The 19392-nt window shown below is 44.8% G+C and overlaps 1 protein-coding gene across 1 annotated transcript in view; it reads left to right on the top strand.

Annotated features, from left to right (window-relative positions):
• LOC124593684 (calcium permeable stress-gated cation channel 1-like) overlaps window positions 1–19392 on the top strand; it is a 181139-nt gene that overhangs the window by 119395 nt on the left and 42352 nt on the right. Inside the window, exon 10 of the mRNA XM_047131985.1 lies at window positions 18074–18333. Within this exon, the coding sequence (XP_046987941.1) occupies window positions 18074–18333 (260 nt within the window). The remainder of the gene's footprint in view (window positions 1–18073; window positions 18334–19392) is intronic.

Raw genomic sequence — 19392 nt, 5'->3', positions numbered from 1 at the left:
AAATTTTGCCAAACATGAGGAAGTGTTTCCTGTTTATAAAGTTTTGTTTTATTATTACAGCTATATTACTAGTTCACCAGCTTTCATACCACTCATACATTGCCAACCATACATGGAAATTACGTTTAGTCCAACATAGAAATTTGTAATAAGAGCAGTCAAAGGAGGGTTAAAATTACATGGAAAGTGGAGGGAGATTTGCAGTACTCATTTAAGAAAACTGTTATACTGACATAGTAGTCTTCATTCTCAAAACTGTTCTTCTGGTTTATAGAGACTGCAACCGCATGCTGCTAGTGGCCATGTGCTACAAAACTTTGTAGCCTAATGAAAAATACAGGATGGAATAATGACATTATTATCAAAAGATAGATTTCTGCTTACAGCAAAGAAGACAGGTTAAGTTGCAGACAGGCAGAATTAAGACATTTACCTAAAGCTTCCGGCCACAGCCGTTGTCGGCAAAAGAGAAGCATGCCAGTCATACACACAAGCAAGCACACCTCGTGCACGTATGACTGCCAACTCCAGAACCTCAGGCCAGAACGCCTCTTTGCTGTCTCAGTTGCAGTTGTTTATTGTAGTTTTGAAGCTGCTTCTAAATAATGGTGTACTTTCTTATTTGGGGGGGGGGGGGGGAGGGAGGGGAGATGAAGCAGAATGGTAGGACAAGAAAAATGAAAGAAATTATTGCAGCCGAAATGCTGTGGTTGGCCATTTGTGTGTGTGTGTGTGTGTGTGTGTGTGTGTGTGTGTGTGTGTGTGTGTGTGTGTGTGTGAGTGAGAGAGAGAGAGAGAGAGGGGGGGGGGGCAGGCAGAGGGGGGTGTAGGTATGCTTGCTTGTATGTATGAATGGTGCGTTTTTTCTCTTTTGCTGATGAAAGCTGTGGCCAAAAGCTTTATTTAAGTGTCTTTTAATTGTGCCTGTCGGCAACTTAATGTGTTTTCTTTACAGTAAGTATTAATATGTCTTTTTCTACATTATGAATATTCCTACCTGTAGTTTCTATTGTTTATATTATGAAAAGGATAGATTGCTACTCACCATATAGAGATATTGAGTCACAGACGAGCACAACAAAGACTGCTAAACAAGTGAGCTTTTGTCCAAAAAGGCCTTCTATAGTAGACACCACACAAGCACAGCTCACAAACATGACCACCGGCTCTGGTGACTAAGGTTGTACTGCGAGCAACTGTGCATGATGAGAGAAGCAATTTTGGTGGTAGGGGTAAGGAGGTGGCTCAGGCAGGGAGGGGGAGGTACAGCAGGGTAGGGAGTGGTTTGTGGGAGTGTGCAAGGACATGGTGGGGCAGGGTAGGTTCAGTTGGGAGGTCAGACAGAGGGGAGGGGGGGGGCTGGAAAAGGAAAGAAGTAGATGGGGGGAGGGAGGGAATGTGGGTGTGTTGGTGAAACAGAAGACTGTGTAGTGCTGGAGTGGGAGCAGGGAAGAAGGTATTTGGGTGAAGCACAGTGGCTAACAAAGTATGAGGCCAGAGGGGTTACAGGAACATTGGACGTATTGCAAGGAGAGTTCCCATCTGTGCAGTTCTGAAGAGCTGGTATTTGTAGGAAGGATCCAGATAACGCAAGCTGTGAAGCAGTAATTGAAGAGCAGAATGTCATGTTGGGTTGTATGCTCAGCAACTGGATGGTCTAGCTGTCCATTGGCCACAGTGTGTCGGTGGCCATTCATGCTGACAGAAAGCTTGATGGTTATTGTGCCACATAGAAAGGAGCACAGTGGTTGCAGCTTCATTTTTAGATCACATTACTGCTTCCATAGGCAGCCCTGATCTTTATGGGATAGGTGACACATGTGACTAGACTGGAGTAGTAGGTGGTGGTGGTGGTGGTGGTGGTGGTGGTGGGAGGAGGCTGTATGGGACAGAATTTGCATCTAGCAGGATTTTTCAGCTATGAGGGGATGTGGTGGATGTTTGGAGGCTGTTGTAGAGGTTGTGGTAGTCCAAGGCAGGAGTGGCTGGTGAACAGGTTGGAGAATTCTTTGACGTGGAGGACACCCTATGCACATATATATTGAACAAGTCTTGCATATAGGTCTGTTATAGGAATATGAGCTATGAGCAAGGGGTTGGGAGCAGGGTTGGAGTAGGGATGAAAGAGGATATTGCATAGGTTTGGTGGGCTGTTGAATACCACACCGGGAGGAGTGGGAAGGGCAGTGGGTAAGATATTCCTCATTTCAGGGCAAGAGATGTAGGTGATGCCCATGTGGAGAATATGATTCAGTTGCTCCAGTCCTTGGTGGCACTGAATCTCAGGGGAAAGCTCCTTTGTGGCCATATGATGAGGCTCTGGAAGGTGGTGGGTGAGTCAAGAGATAAGGCATGGGAGATTTGATTCTGTAAGAGGTTGTGAGGGTTATTATGGTCTGTGAAGTCCTCAGTGAGACTCTTGGTATTTTTGGAGATACACTGCTTGTCGATATAAATGCAATGGTCACGGGTGGCTAGGCCGTGTGGAAGAGGCTGCTTGGTATGGAATGTGTGGTAGCTGTCAAATTGGCAGTATTTCTGAAGATGTTTGGTAGTGTTGATATGGACGGGGGTGCTGATTTAGCCACTTTTGAAGTGGAGGTAAATCAAGGAAGCTGAGTTGTTGGGTTGCGAAGGACCATGTGAAGCAATTGTGGAGAAAGTATTGAGGCTGTGGAGAAATTTAGATAGGGTGTCATTACGCTTGATTCAGATCATGATGATGTCAACCTACTCTCCTACTTAAGACACAAGCCATTTCCTCCACGGACTATACACAAATCCTGTTCCTTTACTACATAGTGGCCTGCTCATCGCTATTGATGCCACCTAGCTTTATACTAACATCCCTAATGCCCATGGCCAAGCCGCTATTGAACACTATCTTTCCCAACACCTAGTTGATTCCAATCCTTCAATCTCCTTCCTGGTCACCATGAATTTTGTCTTGGGAGGCATCAGTACAAACAAAATCACAATTGCACCTGCATGGCACCATCCCATGCCAATCTGTCTATGGATCATCTAGAGGAATCCTCACTAACCCCCCTTCAGATCCACGGATCACATCTTCATGCTCTGGATTGCAGGTGAGGACACCTTCTCCCTCATTCACTTCATCTGATCCTCCTCAGCTCAACAAACCACCTTCCTCAATGTTGGCCCCATCTCAAAGATTGCTATGTCATTACCTCTGTCTATATCAAACCTACCAAACACCAGCAGTGCCTCCACTTCAACAGCTGCTACACATTCGATATCAAGAAGTCCCCTCCATACAGTCTAGCCACAAATGGCTGTTGCATCTGTAGTGATGATCAGTCCTTGTCCAAATATACAAAAGGTCACACTGAAGCTTTCACGGACCGAAATTACCCTCCCAACCACGTACACAGACCAACCTCCCATGCTTTCTCTCTCCAGTCCCACCATCTGACCACAAAGGAGTATTCCCCTTATGACTCAGTACCACCCAGGACTGGACCCAACTGAATCACCAGGGTTTGGATTACCCCTTGTCATGGCCTGAAATGAGGAATATCCTACCCATTATCCTTCCCACCCCTCCCACAGTGGTATTTTGCCATCCACTGAACCTTCACAATATCCTCATCAGTCCTTACACCACCTTGTAATAGACCTAGATGCAAGCCCCGTCTAATACGCCCTCCCATGACCATCTACTACAGTCTTGTCACAAACATCACCTGTCTCATCAAAGATAGGGTTACCTCTTACAGTAGTCATATGATCTACATGCTAAGCTATAACCACTGTGCTGCATTCTGCATGGGCATGACGACCAACAAGCTGGCTGTCTACATGAATGAATAGCCACACAAAAACTGGCCAATAGACATCTGGCTCACATAGTTGCTGAGTATGCTACCCAACACATGGTTCTTCACGTCATGACTGCTTCACAGTCTGTGTTATCTGGAACCTTCCTACCAACACCATCTTTCTGAATTGCACCGATGAGAACTCTCCATGCAATATATCCTAATTTCCCATAACCCCCACATGGCTTCAATCTTCGTTACACCCTGTCCTTCTCAAAAGCTCACTTGTTTAGCAGTGTTTTTGTCGTGCCTGTCTGCTACTCCTCTCCTCTGCATGGTGAGTATCAATCTATCCTTTTCATAATATTGTCTTCATAACATAATGTGAAGATGGTTTTCTACCTTGCATGCAAAACTGGGGAGAGGCTTGGCTACACAAAAGATTCCTTAGGACTAAGAACACCTGGTGTATGCGGCATTACGTGTAATGTGGCCACCAAAACATCAGCCAAATGCAGCCCTACATTTTGAATGGATTGTTTAAGTTCAGAAGAATGCGAAATCCCGAAGATTGGCTAAAATTTAGACGCACGAAATTTGGCACAGACTTGAATGCGAGAGGCCTTTAATAGGTTCCACAACGAAACATTGTCTCGAAATTTGGTAGAAAATCCGAAGAAATTCTGGTCGTATGTAAAGTACACAAGCGGCAAGACGCAGTCAATACCTTCGCTGCGCAGTGCCGATGGCACTGTTACTGACGACTGTGCTGCTAAAGCGGAGTTATTGAACGCAGTTTTCCGAAATCCCTTCACCAGGGAAGACGAATGGAATATTCCAGAATTTGAAACACGAACAGCTGCTAGCATGAGTTTCTTAGAAGTAGATACCTTACGGGTTGCGAAGCAACTCAAATCGCTTGATACGGGCAAGTCTTCAGGTCCAGATTGTATACCGATTATGTTCCTTTCAGATTACGCTGATACAATAGCTCCCTACTTAGCAATCCTATACAACCGCTCGCTCACCGATAGATCTGTACCTACAGATTGGAAAATTGTGCAGGTCACATCAGTGTTTAAGAAGGGTAGTAGGAGTAATCCATCGAACTACAGACCTATATCATTGACGTCGGTTTGCAGTAGGGTTTTGGAGCATATACTGCATCCAAACATTATGAATTACCTCGAAGGGAATGATCTATTGATACATAATCAGCATGGCTTCAGAAAACATTGTTCTTGTGCAACGCAGCTTGATCTTTATTCGCACAAAGTAATGGCCGCTATCGACAGGGGATCTCAAGTTGATTCCGTATTTCTAGAGTTCCGGAAAGCTTTTGACACTGTTCCTCACAAGCGACTTCTAATCAAGCTGCGGGCCAATGGGGTATCGTCTCAGTTGTGCGACTGGATTCGTGATTTCCTGTCAGGAAGGTTGCAGTTCGTAGTAATAGACGGCAAATCATCGAGTAAAACTGAAGTGATATCAGGTGTTCCCCAGGGAAACGCCCTGGGACCTCTGCTGTTCCTGATCTATATAAATGACCTGGGTGACAATCTGAGCAATTCTCTTAGGTTGTTCGCAGATGATGCTGTAATTTACCGTCTAGTAAGGTCATCCGAAGACCAGTATCAGTTGCAAAGTGATTTAGAAAAGATTGCTGGATGGTGTGGCAGGTGGCAGTTGACGCTAAATAACGAAAAGTATGAGGTGATCCACATGAGTTCCAAAAGAAATACATAGGAATTCGATTACTCGATAAATAGTACAATTCTCAAGGCTGTCAATTCAACTAAGTACCTGGGTGTTAAAATTACGAACAACTTCAGTTGGAAAGACCACATAGATAATATTGTGGGGAAGGCAAGCCAAAGGTTGTGTTTCATTGGCAGGACTCTTAGAAGATGCAACAAGTCCACTAGAGACACAGCTCACACTACACTCGTTCATCCTCTGTTAGAATATTGCTGCGTGGTGTGGGATTCTTACCAGGTGGGATTGACGGAGGACATCGAAAGGGTGCAAAAAAGGGCAGCTTGTTTTGTATTATCACGTAATAGGGGAGAGAGCGTGGCAGATATGATACGCGAGTTGGGATGGAAGTCATTAAAGCAAAGACATTTTTTGTCACGGCGAGATCTATTTACGAAATTTCAGTCACCAACTTTCTCTTCCAAATGCGAAAATATTTTGTTGAGCCCAACCTACATAGGTAGGAATGATCATCAAAATAAAATCAGACAAATCAGAGCTCGAACAGAAAGGTTTAGGTGTTCGTTTTTCCCGCGCGCTGTTCGGGAGTGAAATGGTAAAGAGATAGTACGATAGTGGTTCGATGAACCCTCTGCCAAGCAGTTAAATGTGAATTGCAGAGTAATCATGTAGATGTAGATAGACATGTGAGAGAGCCACCTCAGGTGCACAGACATGATGACAGTAGTGTAACATAGCACATTTGAAGAACACTTGTATGACTTAAGAGAAAGAAATGTGCTGTTACTCTGAGTGTTTGGGTTTCTGTTATCAAGGAAGTGGTGGAAATAAGAGTGCATGAAACTCTGAACGGAGACAGGTCCACATGGGACGTCATATTATCAAACATTTGTGAGGAGTGGAGCACCGCCAATGGCCAGGATTAACTAACGAAACTGGGACTCTATGCATAGTTACTTCTACACCAGCTCTATCCCCACCGCTTGGGATTCTCACTTCTGAGCTCTCTTCATTAGCCTATCTGGTGTGATTCTGAGAGATGTAACATGAAACGGATAAACAGCAGCAGCTGCTGCAACACATACACTTTGCCATAAAATGATAATTAGGAAACTGACTCAAGACATCACTCCAGATTGATGTTACTTGCCTGATTTGTGGAAATGAATTCATCAGTGTAGTTTGCCAAGAAAGCCTGCACTTGCAACTTAGTGTTTGCAGTATCTTAACCATATAAAAAGGGTCCTCCTAAAACTGGAGTCTTACTCATCAGTACTATTTTTAAAGCACAGAAGAATGAATTGCTTTGATTTCACTTTTTAAAACCAAGGATTGACAAAAGTTTGAGGCTATTGCAGTGTCACATTAACTCCTGTCTGGAGAAAACCCTGGAATGTGTAATAAAGTGCCTTCTCTATCTTGATAGATCACCAGCTGCTCTGTCTGAATTTTCGAAATTTCATTCCATTCTTGTTAACCACACATTACCAGAAGTGTGTGAAAGTGTCTGCACCGCCACCTGGAGGCAAAGTAGTCCATTCAAACAGAATGAATAGGGACATTTATTTCCAGTATACTGTATAGATATTGTATCAGTAATATTTTGTCAGATAGCTTTGTGAGTGGTGTCTTACAGGCTTCTGTTTTTGACTGTTTATGCTCTCAGTATCAGTAGTGCACAAACTATGATGATGATGATGATGATGAACCATGTCCATGTTTGTGGACAATATTGTAATCAGTTTCTTCATTTTCAGGCTTAAGATAGGCTGGTGTGTGGTTCAACAGGCACAATAAACAGTTCAGAAACTGGATAAGTGCACAGAAACCACTAAATGTAGATTCTCTGTAAAGAAGGCTATGGATTTTATTCAGTCTGACCTCCTTCGCTCCCCCTTCCTGCCCCCTCGCCCATAATCTATCTTCCAGAACTGTAGGTGAAGAATATCAATAATAAAATGAAAAAGGAATTGAGCTCTCTTGGGCTTCTGTTCAGTGACAAATTGAGCTTACAAATCTGAAGCTAAAGTCAGTCATAGCTGTAAACTCTTCGGGTGTTCGTGGAGATAATACAGATCAAATATATTCCAATTCTGAATTCTTTAAGCATCCCCAGCTTAACAATTGATGTATACTTTTCGATCCAAGGTTTAGATTTAAAACAGTTACTTAATAAGATCACCTCTGTTTAGCATGAGGTGGATGAACCATCATTTGGCATGCTTTGGAGATTTCTGATGATGTTGCATATACAATAGCTTGTCTCTCCCATAATTACTTCTGTTCACAAGCAGTGAGGCCATTCAGGGGATACATGCAAGGTATGATGATGAAGCACTTCATGCAGCTTCAGTGAGTACACCTATGTACGCCCCACTGAGGGTCGAGGGGTTAGAATAGGCCAGACGTACTCTTGCCTGTCATAAGAGGTGACTAAAAGGAGTCTCGCATGTTTCGGCCTTTATGTGGTGGTCCACTGTAGGGTTTGACCTCCATTTTTCAAAATTTTCCTGAAGAACAAGCCAATTGGAGGAAGGGCACCTTACATGGTAATCATTTCCATGGTGCATTGAGATCTTTACCCCACTTTCTCATTGTCACATTGCAGTCCCGTCCATCCTCCATCTCTTGGAAGAGGACACTTTCCTGGGTGCATTTTCCACCATGCACTACACAGTGTCGCTTTCTGTGCCAACAATGACCATGGACTTCTTTGCACCTCATATCCAGCGCAGTAGGCAGTCCATTGTGGTGGAGCCGCCATGTACCCTGTTGGTTGTAGCCCCCTGACAACACAGAGATCTTTCTGCTGAACACAGGGATCACTCTGCTGATGCCTGTCACCATGGGGAATCGGGAATCCAGGCAATGGCGATCCTGCCAGGTGGCCTTTGCTGTGGCTGGGTGGCGCCCATGGGGAGGGCCCATGCTCGGATTGGGTGGCATCAGGGCGATGACATGCCATGAAGCGTAGTATGTCATCTGTTGCTGGTGGTCGCCGCCAGCAGTCTATAAGTAGCAAAGTCTAACTTTAATGTTAAGAAATAGGACCCCCAAGTCATTCCCCTCCCTGACCACACCATGGGAGGAATGCCAGGCTAAGGATGACAGTGAAGCTTATTCGCCCCAGTACCTCGTATGTACGAGAGTTGATGGGGAATCTTTCATGTCCATGAAGCCTCCGTTTTTTCTGGAGCATTTAGAGGACAAGTTTGGGGAGGTGAAGGGCTTGTTCAAAACACGCTCTCGGTCTGTTGTGATAAAAAAAACAGCATCCTGTACCCAATCATGTGCATTACTTGCTTGTGGCAAGTTGGGGGATGTTTCTGTTACTATCACGCCTCATAAGAGCCTAAATATGGTCCAGGGTATTGTATTCCACAAGAATCTTCTTTTGCAGTCTCAAGATGAGCTGTGCACCAATTTAAAGTGGTCAGGTGTTCATTTCATCCGGCATGTCCATCAGGGTCCGAGGGATAACCAGGTTGCCACTGGTGCCTTCACCATGGCCTTCAAAGGTGACACATTGCCTGAGAGGGTCAAGATGATGATATACCGCCCTGACGTCAAGCCATATATCCCTCCCCGATATGGTGCTTTAAGTGCTGGAAGTTCAACAATATGTCTTCCGCCACTGTACTTCCAGCCCCAACTGTCGATATTGTGGACATCCAGCACATCCCTTGCTCACCAGACTGCATGATTTTTACAGAAAGAGAGGAGAAGCATGGATATAAGACCCTGGACAGACTGCCCTACACTGAGGCTAACAGGAAATTTGCACAGCTCATCTCGAGACTGCAAAAGAAGGTTCTTGTGGAATACAATACCCTGGACCATATTTAGGCTCTTATGAGGCGTGATAGTAACAGAAACATCCCCCAACTTGCTACAAGCAAGTAATGCCCATGATTGGGTACAGGATGCTGTTTTTTATCACAACTGACCGAGAGCGTGTTTTGGACAAGCCCTCCACCTCCGCCCCATCAGTTCCTCGAATTCCTATCGCCTCTCAGAACTGGTATACTACACCTGCCCCATTGATGGTGGGGGGCACTTCGGTCCCTGTTGCCCTCGCACCACGTACTTCGGGAACAACACCCCCCGAACCATCAAGGATTTCTGTCCCCACTTCTGAGCTGGAGAAGGGTAAGGCTTCTTCGGCCCTTCTCGCTAAGAAGGGCTCCCTTGGGGTCGCTCCCTTCCCTGGTTTCTGCTAGTGGGAAAGATCGCACCCGCCAGTGGCTGAAGAGCCCAAAAGCAGCTGGTCGTAAGGCTTCACGCTCATCCTCAGTCCCACAGACTGATTCAGTGAAGTCCTTCCAGCCAGGGAAACCCAAGGAACAGTGCCAGAAATCGAAAAAGAAGACCCCTAAGAACTAGGAACATGTGGTGGCACCCACACCACTGCTACCTACAAGCTCTGCATCTGAGGATGGGGTGGAGATTCTGGCAGCCACTGAGGACTTGGATCTCGCCGCACCCTCAGACACAGTGGGTATAGACTGCTCAGGCAAAAAGTCAGTGGCAGCAGATGACCCTGAGGTGTAGACTGCTTCATTGAATGTTCCATGCCTTCCCAGTCTCATGACGACGTCATCCTCCAGTGGAATTGTGGCGGTTTTTTCCACTGCCTGGCTGAGCTACGGCAACTGTTAAGATTTACACCTGCTTTCTGCATTACCCTCCACGAAACCTGGTTCCCATCAGTGTGGACCCCTGCCCTCCGCAGCTTTATGGGGTATTACAGGAACCATAGCGACTATAATCTAGTGTCAGGTGGTGTTCGCGTTTATGTCCTAAGCTCGGTATGTAGTGAAATTGTGCCCTTTCAAACCCATCTTGAAGCTGTGGCTGTCAGAATAAGGATGGTGCAGGAAATAAGTCTGCAGTGTATATATTCCTCCACATGGTGCAGTATCCCTGAATGTATTAACTGCAGTGATTGATCAACATCTTAAATCTTTCCTACTGTTGGGAGATTTTAATGCCAATAACCCCTTCTGGGGTGGCACAGTTGCACAGTTCTTACTGGCCGAGGCAGAAATGTCGAAACTTTACTCTCTGTTCGACTGCTACCTCTTAAATACTGGGGCCGCCACATATTTCAGTGTGGCTCAAGGTAGCTACTCAGCCATTGATTTATCAATTTGCAGCTCAGAACTTACCCCATCTATCCACTGGAGAGCACATGACGACCTGTGTGGTAGTAACCTCTTCCCCATCTTCCTGTCACTGCTGTGGCATCAGGCCCACAGACACCTGCCCAGATGGGCTTTAAACAAGGCGGACTGGGAAACTTTCACCTCTGATTTCACCATTGACTCTCCCCCACATGGTAACATCGATGTGATGGTTGAGCAGGTGACTACCACAATCATTTCTGTGGCAGAAAATGCGATCCCTCACTCTTTAGGGTGCCTTGGTGAAAGACAGTCCCTTGCTGGTCGCCAGAAGTCACTGAGGCAATTACAGAGTGTCGGGGAGCTCTACAGCAACATAAGCGACACCCTTCCCTAGAGCATCTGGTAGCCTTTAAGCAGCTTTGTGCCTGTGTACACCAGCTTATAAAACGGCGGAAACAGAGTTGGGAGAGGTACGTCTCGACCATTGAGCACCATTTGTCACCTTCCCAAGTTTGGACACAGATCAGACATCTTTTTGGGTACCAGACCAACAGGTGTCCCCCTACTTATACCTCCCGAGGACCCCCTACTTATACCTCCCGAGGAGATCACGAATGTAAAATTAGAGAGATTAGAGTGCGCATGGAGGCTTTCAGACAGTCGTTCTTCCCGCGAACCATACGCGACTGGAACAGAAAAGGGAGGTAATGACAGTGGCACGTAAAGTGCCCTCCGCCACACACCGTTGGGTGGCTTGCGGAGTATAAATGTAGATGTAGATGTAGGTGTCCCTGAAGTTACCATCAATGGCATGCTATGTACCGATGCAAATGCAATTGCCGAGCTCTTTCCTGAGCACTAGGCCTGAGCCGCTGCATCGGAGAACTACCCTCCAGCCTTTTGCACCCTCAAACAGCGGATGGAAAGGAAAGTCCTCTCGTTCACTACACGCCACAGTGACCGTATAACACCACATTTGCAGAGTGGGAGCTCCTCAGTGCACTTTCACATTGCCCCGACATGGCTCCTGGGCTGGATCAGATCCACAGTCAGATGATTAAACATCTCTCATCTGACTAAAAGCGCCATCTCCTCATCTTGTTCAACCGGATCCGGTGAGATGGTAGTTTTCCATCACAATGGTGGGAGAGAACCATCGTTCTGGTGCTCAAACCCGGTAAAAACCTGCTTGATGTGGATAGCTATTGGCCCATCAACCTCACCAACGTTGTTTGTAAGCTGGTGAAATGTATGGTGTGTTGGCGGTTGGGTTGGGTCCTGAAGTCATGTGGCCTACTGGCTCCATGTCATGGCGGTTTCCGCCAGGGGCGCTCTACCACTGATAATCTTGTGTCCTTCAAGTCTGCCATCCGAACAGCCTTTTCCAGACGCCAACACGTTTGTTGCCATCTTTTTTGATCATACGCAAAGCGTATGACACCACCTGGCAACATCATATCCTTGCAACATTGTATCGGTGGGGGATCCGAGGCCCCTCCAGATTTTTATCCAGAATTTCCTGTCGCTCCGTACTTTCCATATACAAGTTGGTGCCTCCCATAGTTCCCCCCGTATCCAGGAGAATGAGGTCCTGCAGAGCTTTGTATTGAGTGTATCACTATTTTTAGTGGCCATTAATGGTCTAGCTGCAGCTGTAGAGCCATCCGTCTCACCCTCTTTGTATGCAGATTACTTCTGCATTTTGTACTGCTCCACCAGTACTGATGTTGCTGAACGGCGCCTACAGGGAGCCATCCACAAGATGCAATCTTGGGCTCTCGCCTATGGCTTCCCGTTTTCGGCCATCATGACGATCCACTCACTGTAACGGAGACATATTGATTCTTAGGATTGGTTTTCGATGCCCAATTGACTTGGCTACCTCACCTTTGTCAGCTTAAGCGGAAGTGCTGGTGGCAGCACCTCAATGACCTCCGCTGTCTGAACAACACAGAGTGGGGTGCAGATCGCTCTACTCTGCTGCAGCTCTACAAAGCCCTTGTTCAATCCTGCCTTGACTATGGGAGTCTGGTTTATGGTTCAGCGGCACCCTCATCGTTGTGTGTACTCGACTCAGTGCACCACTGTGGCAATTGTCTAGCGACGAGAGCTTATAGAATGAGTCTGTTGATCAGAGTCCCTCCATTGCATTTCCGATGTGCACAACTGTTTGCCAGTTACGTTGCACACATTCATAGTTCTCCTGTGCAACCGAATTACCGTCTCCTTTTTCCACTTGTGGCAGTTAATCTCCCGCATCGGCTGCCCATGTCAGGGCTAACGATTGCGGTTCATGTGCAATCCCTTCTGTCTGAACTGGAGTCCTTCCCTTTACCACATCCCATCCAGGTCCATCCTCGTACACCTCCATGGTGTACACTTAGGCTGCAGATTCATCTGAACCTTTTGCATGACCCTAAGAACTCAGTTACTCCTGCCCCTCTCCGCTGTCATTTCCTCTCGATTCTTGACATGTTCCAGGGCTCTGAAGTGGTTTACACTGACGTCTTGATGGCTGATGGTCATGTTGTCTTCACCTACATCCACAGATACCATTTTGAACAGCATTCCTTGCCCAATGGCTGCAGTGTATTCACTGCAGAGCTGGTGACCATATTTTGTGCACTTCAGTATACCCGTTCATGCCCTGAGGAATCGTTTCTTTTGTGTACTGACTCCTTGAGCAGCCTACAAGCTGTCGACCAGTGCTACCCTCGCCATCCTTCGGTGACGTCCATCCAAGAGTCAATTTATGCCCTGGACCGGCCCCATCATTCAGTGGTATTTGTGTGGATCCCAGGCAACAAACTTGCCGACAGGCTGGCCAAACAGGCTATGCGGAAACTGCTTCTGGAGATGGGCATCTCTGAACCTGACCTGCGTTCTGTCTTACGCCATAGGGTTTTTCAGCTTTGGGAGACTGAATGGCATAACAGTACACACAACAAACTTTGTGTCATTAAGGAGACTACGAATGTCCTGAGCCGGCTCTGCATTGGCCACGCTTGGGCGACCCACGGTTACCTCCTGCGCCGTGAAGACCTGCCTGAGTGTCGGTGCGGCACCCAGTTGGTGCACTGTCCCACTTTGACTGCCCAGCGAGTTACGGGACTTGGTGCCGCTAATTTTATCTGATGACGCCTCGTCGGCTGATGTAGTTTTATGTTTTATTCTTGAGGGTGGGTTTTATCATTGGATCTAAGTTTTAGCACATGTCCTTTGTCCCTCTGTATTAATGTGTTGCAGAGTGGCTGGCTTCTCCTTTTTTATTCTTGTGGTCTGCCAGCCATGGTAATCTGCTTTGTTGTTTTAATCTCTTCATCCTGTTTCTTGCATTTCTGTGATTTTCTTGTCCCCTTTTGTCCATTTACATGTGGTGTTGCCCTTCATTGTTCTTGTGAGTTTCCCTTCCATTCCGCTTTGAGTTGTCAGTCTCGTTTGTTTTATTCTCACACTTGTGGCATTTTTTTATTTGGAACAAGGGACTGATGACCTTGTAGTTTGGTCCCTTTCCCCCTCTTTTAATCCAACCAACCAACGCTTACTTATAGTGCATTTAGAGTAAGTTGAGATTTTCAACAGTTCAGTGTGGGGCAAGTGCAGGGAAGCATGATTGCAAGTATGTGTTGAGCGTGCTGCTGGTGGCGATAATGCTATGCCTATCTTAAGCAGCAGTTGTTAGCTGGCTACCTGGCAAACGTACTTTGGTGGCAAAGAAATGACAGTACTGAACAGTGCAGTTAAATCCCTGAAACTTTCATACATAACAATATTATGGAAGGAAAGTTGCTACACACCATATAGCAGAAATGTTGAGTTGTAGATAGGCACAATAAAAAGATTGTCACAAATAAGCTTTCAGTCAGCAAGACCTTCTTCAAAAACACAGACACGTATGCGTGCACGCTCTCATGCAGACAAATAAACACTACTCTCCCACACAACTACTCTCGTTCTTATTAACAGAATCTTCCGTCGGTTCTTGGTAGAACAACATTATAATAATAAATGAAAAGCACCAGTTTGCTTTTGTTCTACAACTGGTGCAAACTGGTGCTTTTCATTTATTATTACTCTCTCTCTCTCTCTCTCTCTCTCTCTCTCTCTCTCTGGCAGCTGAAGCCACACTCTTATTTGTGACAATGACACTGTTTTTGTTGCGCCTATCTGCGACTCAGCGTCTTTGCTATATGGTGAGTAGCAACTTTCCTTCTATAACGATGTTACATTCCATCCTGGATTTTCCATTGTTTCAAACTTTCATACATATTCAATAAGTGGAGCAACCTTGCTGTCCTCTTCCTCAGACCTGGATCTGATATTGGAGCTGACCAAAATAGCCATCCCTTCAATCAGTTCTTGTAGCAATCCTGCCTGAATCCATGTCTTCTCAACTACCTTCTTGGTATGGTTGACTAATAGAGACCAGTACTGTGGGGTAATATTTGCAATGGCTTCTTTTGTCAGCATTTGAGTCTCACTGAGCTTAAACTTCTTGCTGCTTCTTGCCACTTCACCTTCGAACTGCAACCCCCCCCCCCCCCCCCCACACACACACTCTCTGTCACATTCAAATGAGGAAACCTGATCATACTATGCTCTTTAGTGTTGACCAGATCATCGACCTGGTAGCGTGGGGACTTTGGTTTGTACAGCATTAAAAGTTCTATTAATTCCACCTTATTTATGCTAAGTTCAACTTTATTTTCTTTGTACGCAGAGCAAAATATCCTCTTTCCTCCATTGTTGGAGCTCAATCCATCACAGAGGAGTGGTACGACACATTGTCCATTACACCTGTAGAGTTTGGCGGAATATTTTGGAGCAGAGCATTAGAAAGACACTCCATGAGAACGGTGGTGTTCATTTTCTCGTCATGCTTCCTGGAACAGAACAGCAGTAAAAAAGTCAAATGAAGCTGTGGACAGAACCAGTGTGAAGGACAGTTATCATTCTGCCCTAGCCTAACAGTGCTTCCATCATTCCTCATGTTATGCAGTCCATCCACTCCTTTGTCAGTGTGCAACACATATTAAACCCATGTTTCATCCAGCCACACAATGTCTTTGAACGAAGTACTCCTCACACAACGCAGATGCCAGTATTGCCAGGCCACTGTGTCACTTCTCTTGATGATAAATGTTGGAGACAAAAACTTTTTGTGTTGGAAACCAAGCTCACGAGGACAATTTTGAACTGACGACCTACTCCCAGTGAACAGTTCTGCTTCTTTGAGCCTGAAAATGTTTCTTTAACAAAGGGTATTCCTTGCATTGATAATGAGCAAACATATCTCTGTGCATTACATCCTGCTGGAATGTGGCTATCTTGGTTACCATCTGTCATAACTTCTTTTCTTACTCAGAGCTTCTAGTAAAGAACAAGCTGGTGTTGCTGCATCATTTGCCTTTTCCTTCCTTTCTTTCTTTCTTTCTTCCTTTCTTTCTCTTTCCTAATTTTCAGCACTGTAGATTGGTGAATGTTAAGTGCAGCAGCTCTTTCTCCACTACTCTTGGAATATCTAAAATCAGACTTCCACTAGTGCGCTGGAGTTCAAAGTAACTGCACTCGGAGTGCACACATTTGTGGTCTTATCCTCAGATCCAAATTTGCCTACCAGCACTCAATATATTCACAGTTGGTGAATGTGTTCTTGGGTAATCTTTTATTGCAGATATTCTGTTCAGACATGCTGCACTATTGTTATTAATGCAGTGCCAACACAGAACACTCCTTCACAACACCTGATGACTCCAGAACACTTAAACACCAAAAAATACTACACAATGAGAGCTGATTTGAGTGCTCTCCAAACTGTATATACCATGTAATTATTACTAAAAAAAATGTATGCAACATCATTTCTCTGCAAGAGTAGGGGAAAGTGGTGTCAGTCTACTTGTTACTGGAGTGTCTAAGAGTAAATGAAAATGAAGATTTGGTCACTAATGAAGTCTGTGTCAAGATGAAACAGTCCTTCTACTTTCATTGGTCTCACAGTCAAGGCAATGTTTGGGAGGGTGACATATTTAAATTCTGTATTCTGTGTGTGTGTGTGTGGGGGGGGGGGGGGGGGGGGCGGGCATGTGGTATGTGGTGTGTCCTTTTTACTACAAAGTGATAAGTTTTCAATTATGGAGTTATAGTTATATTTCCTCTGCAAATTATCAGGGATACAATATTATGTATACTCAATGACTGCAACTTTTTAGATGTGATCAGGCAGTTACATTTTTCTGAGCAACTATTTTAATCCTCATACATTTATTTTTCTTGATTTTCAAACAGAAATTAAATGCACAGACTAGGAGTTAGTTATTTTTTAGTTCGATATGGATAAATGCACAGGCCAGCAATTCAATTTTTTGCAGTTGGATGTGGAGGCTAGGTTGTATGGCTTGGCTTAGTAGTAAAAGTACCAGATTACAGATCCAATGTCTCAGGTTTGATCCCAGCCAGTCCTAGGATTTTCTGTCATGTTTCACTTCCTTTGTTAATGTGAAAAATGGTGCATTGTGCCTTGTAGCCCATATTAAACTGTTGGTCCCTCTATAACTGGCAGTGTCAGTCAGCTCGAAGGTTGGAGGAATGCAACAGCATGCCACTCCATATATGACCGTGGCTAGTAAAGCGCTGTGGCATTCAAACCAACCTTAAGTTTGATGACAGTTTTACTTCCTATGAATGTTAGAGGGAATGAAAATGTGAATAACTTGGAGAGTCAGACGGTAATGAAAGCAGAAATTTACAAGTGTAGCATTTAACGGTGTTTGTAAGAGTTTAATAATAATAATAATAATAATAATAATAATAATAATGTTCCTGAGCAACTGTGTTTAAACACTTTGTCAATATCATTCCTCATTCCAATGGGCTTGCATAGGCAGCTCAATAAGTGAATCTTGTACAACTACATCATTGATTTGTTATTATTTCTGCTTCAGAACATGTCTTGTAGCAGCAAAATCTTAGTTTCTATATTTGTTCAGTTTTTGTATGGCTTCCAAGCCATTCCCTTTCATTTTGCCTCTTCTTACTCATGGAAGAAGGAATTTAAATCCTGTAAACGTTTCCCGAACTTTCTGATGTCATGTGCTGTACTTATATATTATATATAATTAGATACTAAGATTACCATATCGTCTTAATATATACCAAATTAAATGCACAAAATACCCTTGCCGTACTAGATACTTTTTGTGAAACATCTTCCTGTTAGCTTTCACTCTGAAAGACCCCATATATATTTATGTCATTAATTGTTGTTTCGTGTCTCAAATTATCTGTTTAGGGCTAAATTTTGTAGTAACATATGTTTACATATCCAGCCTTTTGTGTCATTTGTAACAGTTCTCTCTTCACGGTTCCACTATTTTAAGTTGATTTATTTTGTTGTAACCTAACAGGTTATGGAAACATTTTTGTATTCGCATGTGTAACTGTCTGCAGGTTGACGCACTGGAGTACTACACTGAAGAAGAGGCGAATTTAAGGGAAAAAGTAGATACAGAACGCAATGCAGCACTGAGAAGACCTGTCGGTGTAGCATTTGTCACACTGGCATCCACAGATGCTGCTCAGAAGGTCTTTGAAGAACACAAAGCTACATTACAGTGTGCTAGCAATCCTCCTCATTCAACTCTAAGCAAGCAACTGAGAATCAGCGAGTGGAGAGTTCAGTTCACGCCATCACCAAAAGATATTTTCTGGTAATCCTGAAATCTCCCTCTTTCTCTATGCCAGAACATCAGTCATATTTTGTGTTTGTTATAGTCGTGGCATTCAAAACTTGTTGCTTATTTTGGAAGTGTCATCTTCCCAAATTGTCAATGGGTGATTCCAAATTATGTTTATTTGTGCTGGAGTTGTCATTGCTATCATGACAAATTAGCGATACTTTTGACAGTTTCATTTATTTGTTGAAATTAATTTTAGAAGTAAGTGTGTGTGTGTGTGTGTGTGTGTGTGTGTGTGTGTGTGTGTGTGTGTGTGGGTGGGTGTGTGGGTGGGTGGGTATTCATTGGACAAATATATTTTACTGGAACTGACATGTGATTACATTTTCAAGCAATTTTGGTGCATAGATCCTGAGAAATCAGTACCCAGAACAAACACCTCTGGCCATAATAACGGCATTGATACGCCTGGGCATTGAGTCAAACAGAGCTTGGACGGCGTGTACAGGTACAGCTGCCCATGCAGCTTCAACACGATACCACAGTTCATCAAGAGTAGTGGCTGGCGTATTGTGACGAGCCAGTTGCTCGGCCACCATTGACCAGACATTTTCAATTGGTGAGACATCTGGAGAATGTGTTGGCCAGGGCAGCAGTCGAACACTTTCTGTATACAGAAAGGCCCGTACAGGACCTGCAACATGCGGTCGTGCATTATCCTGCTGAAGTGTAGGGTTTTGCAGGGATCGAATGAAGGGTAGAGCCACGGGTCGTAACACATCTGAAATGTAACTTCCACTGTTCAGAGTGCTGTCAATGTGAACAAGAGGTGGCAGAGACGTGTAACCAATGGCACCCCATACCATCACGCCGGGTGATACGCCAGTATGGCGATGACGAATACACGCTTCCAATGTATGTTCACTGCGATGTCGCCAAACATGGATGCGACCATCATGATGCTGTAAACAGAACCTGGATTCATCCGAAAAAAATGTTTTGCTGTTCGTGCACCCGGGTTCGTCATTGAGTTCACCATCGCAGGCACTCCTGTCTGTGATGCAGCGTCAAGGATAACCGCAGCCATGGTCT

This window comes from Schistocerca americana, chromosome 2 (assembly GCF_021461395.2).
Source record: "Schistocerca americana isolate TAMUIC-IGC-003095 chromosome 2, iqSchAmer2.1, whole genome shotgun sequence".
In the NCBI taxonomy this organism is placed as follows: domain Eukaryota; kingdom Metazoa; phylum Arthropoda; class Insecta; order Orthoptera; family Acrididae; genus Schistocerca; species Schistocerca americana.
Note: the sequence above shows the minus strand (reverse complement) of the source record. Positions and strands in the feature narration are given on the sequence as shown.